The sequence below is a fragment of the Centropristis striata genome, chromosome 17, assembly GCF_030273125.1.
Source record: "Centropristis striata isolate RG_2023a ecotype Rhode Island chromosome 17, C.striata_1.0, whole genome shotgun sequence".
NCBI classification, from domain to species: domain Eukaryota; kingdom Metazoa; phylum Chordata; class Actinopteri; order Perciformes; family Serranidae; genus Centropristis; species Centropristis striata.
Genome location: NC_081533.1, coordinates 10,012,190 through 10,020,395, shown reverse-complemented (window position 1 = coordinate 10,020,395; position 8,206 = coordinate 10,012,190). Strand labels below are relative to the sequence as shown.

General features: G+C 39.0%; 1 protein-coding gene across 1 annotated transcript in view; it reads left to right on the top strand.

The window, feature by feature from the left end:
• The first annotated feature begins 1,114 nt into the window (after positions 1–1,114).
• Positions 1,115–8,206, top strand: part of prkd4 (protein kinase D4) — a 50,144-nt gene continuing 43,052 nt past the window's right edge. The window contains exons 1-2 of the mRNA XM_059354883.1: positions 1,115–1,232; positions 1,606–1,772. Coding sequence (XP_059210866.1) covers positions 1,617–1,772 — 156 coding nt within the window. The 5' untranslated portion in view covers positions 1,115–1,232; positions 1,606–1,616. The remainder of the gene's footprint in view (positions 1,233–1,605; positions 1,773–8,206) is intronic.

Here is an 8,206-nt window from a genome sequence, read left to right as displayed (position 1 = left end):
TTTCAAAGACCGGACAACGCAGGTTTTCTGTGACGGCGTGTTGTCAACGACGGTGCGTGCACACCGTCGCCACATGCCTAAATAACCTGACGTCACCTTTCTTTAAATCACCTGTGAAGTCACACTGCCGGGTCTGAAAAACAAAAAAAAGTGCTAAATATTCTATCAGCTTCTGATTGTGCTGAGGTGGAGCAGGTTTTGGTAACCAATGAATACAGAAGGAGTAAAGTAAGTGTGTTACGAAAGAAACGATGGAGGAAAAGTGCTTTAAGTGTCGTTCGCAGCAAATAATGTACAGAATTATCCGTATACGACCTTTATATGTATGTTTACTGTATGTTCACATAAGAATTATGGGAATTCCTTTAATCACACACACACACACACTCTTGACACCATGTAGCTGTGTACGAAAGTTAGTGCAACACTAATTTGTAGTTTCCAAAAAAAAAAAATGTTTCCTGACTGTGAGTTCCTCTGCACACTATACTGTAATACCAATACTAAGCAGTCCTTAATCAGGCACTTATTTACCCCGAGGTTGTGTCTTCTGGAAATTTCTGTAATTTTTCCAGCATCTCTGACTCTGTAATAAACACAGCCTCCATAAATATATGAACATTACCAATAAAAACACCTGAGAGAAAAGACAGTTGTAAATGTTTGAATCTGATCCAAAGCTTTAAAGATAAATCTCTGATGTTTGAATATTTATGGAGTGCTTTTACTCCGAGTCATGGATGCTAAATGTGGGAATGAGGGTCTTGTATATGTGTGGGGACTCTTAATTCCAGCTCATGTATTGCTGATGGGTCTTATTGTGAAGGGGCCAACCTATAATGTATATTTTATCAAAGGTTCAATAAATACAAACTCCACTTTTCAAACTGATTCTGTGTCTCGTACATTTTCATCACTGAAACAAGACGGTAGTGACCATTTCAAAGTGTTTGCCTGTGTGTGTGTGTGTGTGTGTGTGTGTGTGTGTGTGTTTTCTCACAGCGAGGGCTGGGGGTGTTAACCGTACACTTCTCACACAGAGGAGAGTGTTACTGTGTACAGTAACTTCCTGTCTCATCGACAGCCGAGCCCCACAGAGAGGAAACCAGGCCCACCAGAGTGCATGTTGAGAGTCTGCAGCGCGATGAAAGACTGATCAGCTGTCATATCGTTGAGATACAAGCTTGCAATTGAAGTGAAAGATTGGCGCTTGAATGAACCTGGATTAGAAAGTAAGGTTACTTACGGTCAGTATCTTCAGTTGTTAATAAGTTGCTCACGTGTGACTTCTGACGTAGCTTAATAGTTTCCTGATCGTAATACTGTGTGGTCATTTATACCCTGAGTAACAACAGTTTTAAGTAGACTATTTTTGGAAGAATTTTGCCTGATGTCACAAAGTGTAGGTATGATCATCCTTACAAGCTGTTTCTTAAACTTAATATCTAATAAAAATGCACAGTAGACTACAATGTGCTTTGTTTTGGAAATCAAATAACATTTTATTAAATAGCATTAAACCTCAACAGCTTTTTGGCTATTTTTATCAAAATTCCTCAGACTCTCCATTTCTTTGTTCTATGAACTAATCCCATCTCTCCACAGGATCTTTCTCCATGTTCTCAGTGACTCCGTCCAGTCCTACCAGCCCCGCAGCGCCGGCTCTGGTCCAGTTCCAGCTCGGCCTTTTCCGCGAGGTGGTTCGAGTCCCTGCTGGCAACCTGAGCTACAGCCATGCCAAGAGACTGGCAGTGGAGATCATAGAGCGCAAGGTAAGCTGAGCCTCGTTTACGCTGCTGTCCTGGAGCATTTTGAGGGGGATTATGTCGATTACACCAATTTTACTAGATGCTCTTGAGGTGCATTGTGGGAACTATAGGACCCTGTGCTTTTGGAGCCTTACCCAAACTAGTGAAGGAAAATAAGATTATTCTTGTTTCTGCTGCATAGTTTTGACACTCACTGTCTCCTGTGATTCCTCTATCTTTATCAAAGTGTAATACTAAATATAAAATCTTTTTATATGCATTCTATAGTTTCTATATTTAGCTACAAGGATACCAGTGTCACCACAAACTAAAACCTCTCTAGCTGCCATAAAGAGGAAACAAAATGACATATTTTTGTAGGCTGAACCAGAAGTTAGCATCACCATGGGGTCTATTGAGAATTTGTCTATGGGATTTTTGCATTGGATTTTGGATCATTGAAGAAAATAAACTCTGTGACAAACACACGTTTCAGATGCTGACACGTTTTGTTCAACAAGAGAATCTTCACAAATGAACACAACTTTTATGATGTTTGAAGCGTTAATGCAGCCGACAGAAGTAAAAAGCTAGCGGTCACCTGACTTCAACATCACTACCGTTAGCTTCAGACAAGCTAACCAGCTATTTGACAAGCTAGCCAAACTGTAGTCTAAAACATTGTTTATTCACCTAATACAGTGTACAAGAGTTTGCAAGAGCTTTGAAAAACATGACTAAAGGCTGTGAGGCGGACTAGTGAGAGAGTTCCCGTCAGAGTTCCCTCATTTAGCCACTTGTCCTTTTTGAATTCCAAAATTCACAAATGGGGGGATTTATGTACATATGTTGTGTCGTAAAACAACAAAGCTTCAGCTTGTGTTCACCACAGACCTTATTTCAGTCACTAACCACCAACACATTCAAAATCCTCATTCAGTTAGAGAGGAGAGACAGCATGATGCTAACATGCTAACTTACTTCCTGGCTTATGAACTCCTTCCTGTGGCGCCCTAGGCCAACAGATAACAGGTGTGGTTGACAAAAATGTAGACATGTGGTCAGTTGCATTGTTCTGGCATGTCCTAGTTATTTAAATATGATATGTTTAGGCTGCTAAAAGAGCACTCTTTTCAGAAACCAGAAGAAGTCCTCATATGGCCATTTTGACAGCTTTTTATGTTTTGGTATGCCAAATTAGGGCTGAGCGGTATTACGAGTTTTACCGATATATTTTAGAAAGAGATATGTAGTTGAGACAATACTGCCATAGCGATATATAATATCTGTTTATGTTGCCTTAACTTATGACCACTATTTGTTTGCTCCTCTCTGCACACTAGCAAGAGCTAGTTCCTAAGAAGAAGAAAAAACAATGGTACTGTATTCCGGATTTCAGATGAAGAGCATCTGAATTTAATGAAATTGCTTCAAAAGGTGGAAGGTTTTAAATTTGATAACGTCTTAAAATAAAACAGGCTGATGATGATTTCTTGTGGTGTGGAGTTAAAACTAAACACTTTGCACATTTTGTTTTTAAAAAACCCAATATATATTGTAAATATCGCCATTCTGCCTAAAATTACCGGGATATGAGTTTTGGTCCATATCGCCCAGCCCTATGCCAAATAGCAGAACATTCCCAAAAAAAAGTGTGTATGGTAAAAGGTTAATAAGCCAAGGTTGAGCAATTTATACTGAAATTGGCACTGGTGTCCTAACCTGAAGGCACCAGATGGGTGGAGTTTATTTTAGGCTAGCCTCTTCTCCGTATATACTAAACCCTTTCTATCTGGCAGCACGGTAGGTTTAAAATGGACTTTCACTTCTGCTTGTACATACTTTATAATGTTGTCTCAGTTCTCTTTTCCATTTGTGTACATCGACAATTGATAAAATAGATGATAATCATGATGTAGGATTATATTTTGAGTACTTTGAATCACCTTGTGTATGAATGTTGCTATGCAAACAAATCTGCCTTGCCTTGAGGTTGAACAGTTCTTACTGGTTGTAACAGACGACATCACATCACCCCGATTTTAGCTTCTTTGCACTGGCTCCCTGTTCGTTTTAGGATTGATTTTACAATTTTACTGATCACTTTCAAAGCTCTTTTAGGTCTGGCACCTAGCTATTTAAGAGAATTATTAACTCCATACGAGCCGACCCGCGTCCTTAGATCCTCGGGTCCTTCTGACCCTTCCAAAGTCAAAACTAAAAACCAAAGGTGAGCGGGCTTTCTCCACCAGAGCGCCCCGACTTTTAAACGGGCTGCCTGAAGAGATAAGGCGCACAGAGTCACTAACTTCTTTTAAATCACTCCTTAAAACCCACTTTTATAGACTTGTTTTTATGTAATGCTGTCTATCTCACCACTCCTTTTTCTTCTTCACTATTTACTTTTTCACTCTTCATACCTTTTATTTTCTGTGTATCTGAGAATGTCTTGTTATTGTTCCCCCTCTGTCTCTTATTGTTTTTCTTTAAACGTAAGAATTGTTTTTAGCCTTATGGCATCATTCTCTGTGAGATTAACCGCACTATGTCCAAGCACTTTGTAAACCAGAATATTGATTGATCAAATCCCAACACCTGCAGGTAAAATCAGGTTCTAAAAAACATAATCTGTAAGTTCTAGGGCAACGCACTCAACACAGAGCTGCTCCAAAGAGCCAAAAAAGCGTTAGTAATAAAACAAGTTTGTAGCTTGACTCAGCTCTAACCCCTAAACACAGTCCCACTTGGAAAATATTCAGTTGCTGCGTCCGGGCCCTCTCAGAGCAGCCAGGAAGTGGACTCTGAAAGGTCACCTTATGCATGAAAGAGGATTGTGTAGGTACTATGTAACGTGTCGCTTCTGATGCTGAGCTTGCGGTTTCAGTTATTTACTTACACTTTTTATACTGCTGTAGGGGTGAAAAGTGTCTAAAATGTCACATTGAGCCCCTAAAAACATATTCAAACCCTCAATATCACAACCTCCTATTACTAAACTTTATTTTTAAGAGGCTGCGGAAGAACGAACAGGATTTGTATTCTTCTATGAGGCTACAATTTGAATGTGCAGTCGGTACGTTGAAGGTAAACCGTAGTTGAGGTTAAATAAAGATGAATTGCAGGTGTCTCAGTGTCAGCTGGTCCGGTCTTCGCACTGCCTGACTTACAGAGACCTTGTGGTCGACATGAGCACAGCAAACTTTCCAACCACAGCCTCTCCCCCTCCGCTCTCTCTCTCTCTCTCTCTCGCTCTCTCTCTCTCCTGCTCTCTCTCTCTCTCTCTCTCTCACACAGTCGCTCGCTCGCACCAGCGCTCCTTTTTAACTTTGATCTTTTCTTGAGTTTCCAGGCAGCAGGTCAGCACAGTCTGAAGAATGTGTGTGTGTTTTTCACTGGTGCATTTTAGTGCATTCACCGTACACAACTGAGTGTGTCAAACACTGGATATATGTTTCACGGCTCTGAGATTTTTTTTAAATTTAAATTATATTTTTAATGAGGATAATTCACTCGTTATTCATAAAAAAATGCACATTAAAGCTTTTTTTAATGTACATTGGAAAGACCTACATATAAAATACAATGGTTTGACATGACATGACATTTTTTATTAATGAAAAAATACATTCAACTATTTTTTTTTTTTAGATTTTTAAACTTGAAATGGGTCAATTTGACCTCTGAGGGTTAAAAAGTATAAAATAGAGTTAACACTGGGATGGCTGTAGAAATGCATAATGATAGAAAAATAATTGCTAACTATTGAAGTGATTATTTGATGATTCACTTTAGTAAATTTAAAATGCAAAAATGTCCGAAAGTTCTTTCTATTCCTCTGTCCCTACTCACTGCTTAACATAGCTCATGAAGAAAGTTCACCTCAGCCGTGCTGCATGTTGTGGCATGTGGTGGCCTTTTTTACAGTGCAACTAGGTCATCGTTTATGATCATCAGAACATTGTTAACAGATTTGTTTGACTCTTCTTAAAGACTCTTTCTGTTGCTGTCCCTGCACTGAATCCATGTCTCTTAACCAGAGACCAGAGGTGGATTCTTTGACCAGGCAACAGTAGCTGAGCATTTAAACTCTCCACTCAGCAGCTACACATGTCGACGCCATTGTCTTTTAATCCTCTGAAGCATACAAACACAGTGATGACGAGTACATTTACAAACAGTACGGAAATACAAATTCAAAATACAGATAACAGACATTCATTCATTCATTACCATTAACCGCTTATCCGCAATCGGGTCGCGGGGGCTGGAGCCGATCCCAGCTGTCATTGGGCGAGAGGCGGGGTTCACCCTGGACAGGTCGCCAGACTATCGCAGGGCTGACACATAGAGACAGACAATCACACTCTCATTCACACTTCCGGGCAATTTAGAGTCCCCAATTAAACCTAAGTGCATGTTTTTGGACTGTGGGAGGAAGCCGGAGTACCCGGTGGGAACCCACGCTGACACGGGGAGAACATGCAAACTCCACACAGAAGAGCCGCAGGCGGGAGGCGAACCGGCGACCCTCTAGCTGTGAGAAGTAAATAAGTAATTACTATTTAAAACTAGAACATTTTTAAAGAAATTTTGAGTGTGCTTGACTCTGGCCTGTGACTCTCACCCATACATTATTAGATTACAATTTGAACTGTTTTCAAAATGGAAAAGAGGACGAAGTCATGTAAGATAATAAAGCAGGTGTTGGCGTGTGTGTGTTTGTCTGTGTGTGTGTGTGTGTGTGTGTGTGTGTGTGTGTGTGTGTGTGTGTGTGGGTGCCTGCCTGCCTGTCTGTCTGTCTGAAAGTAGTGTGAAACTCGTCAGTTTGTATCTAAAACTCGTCAGTTAGTGTGTTTAAACTGACAGTTTTCAGTTAGTGTGTGTGTGTGTTTGGGAGGGTGGGGGCAGGCTTTGGTAGCTAAGCAACCAGGTGGCCAGTGGCAGCCACCAATCAGAGCAGAGCAATCAACTGAAATCAGCTGCTCCTTCAAAGCCACTGACAGAGAGCGAAAAACAGCAAAAAGTTCTCCTCGAACAGAAAGCATTTTTGGCAAAACCGTAGTTCCTATCATTAAACCGACTTCACTTTGAGCATCCTGGGTTCTTCCTGAGCGTCTACATATGTGTTTTGTGAAAATTAAGAAATTGGTTGTTTTAGAGCTATCAGAAGAAACTGGTACCTATCATAGCACACTTGTCATGGCCAAGCCGGTCCATTTGATACCTTTTTAGTGTATGTGCAACCAAAACTCTAGAAGAAGTAGTCGACCAGAAAAAAACATGGAAGAAACGGAAGAATAATTAGACCGGTGAATAACATATAGTGTGCTTTCTCAAGCACACTCAATGATCAAAGCTAAAAACATGTTTAATATTCTCGAGATTTAAAAAATCATTGCTGTGGAAAATGATTTAGTTATTATTCAAATTATCTTAATATAAAACTAAAACGACATTGATACAACGATACTATCGTTTATCATAAAAGGTTCTGGGAAAATATATCGTCCTAAAAAATGAGTTATCATGACAGGCCTAATGACGAGTACATTTACCAACAGTACAGAAATATAAATTCAAAATACAGATAATAGACAAGAAAAATATAGAAGTAAAATACTATTTAAAATGACTAAAGCTTAATACAGTTGCAGACAGTTGTGGGAAAGTCTGCAATCAAGCTACGAAATTGAAAAAATTATCAGCTGCATTGATCCTCAATGTGATTTTCAATTTAATTATCTTATTGTTGAAAGACTTCTTTTTAGGGTTGACATTGTGAGCTTTTTCATGTTTTTCAAGCTATTCAACTGTTGAATATGTTGAGTTCTTGCCTAAAATATTGGTTCCAATTGAAAGTTTTAGTTGCATGTATTTTAATGTTATTTCGAAAGCATTTTCTACCACCAAAACGTGCTAAAGTATTGCTGGCTTATTTTAATGTCACTACAGTCTGGTTATTCAAGCCACAATTGCTCAAAATAGGTACAGTACAGGCCAAAAGTTTGGACACACACCTTCTCATTCAATGCGTTTTCTTTATTTTCATTTACACAATTTACATTGTAGATTCTCACTGAAGGCATCAAAACTATGAATGAACACATGTGGAATTATGTACTTAACAAAAAAGTGTGAAATAACTGAAAACATGTCTTGTATTTTAGATTCCTCAAAGTAACCACCCTTTGCTTACTAGAATATAAGACATGTTTTCAGTTATTTCACACTTTTTTGTTAAGTACATAATTCCATGTGTTCATTAATAGTTTTGATGAATCTACAATGTCTATAGTTATGAAAATAAAGGAAACGCATTGAATGAGACGGTGTGTCCAAACTTTTGGCCTGTACTGTATATTTGGATTTATTTCAAGACATCATTGGTTTTTCCAGTGACTGGATATTTTTTATACTTATTTAAAGAATTCTTACAAAGAAAACGTATTGCACTGGCA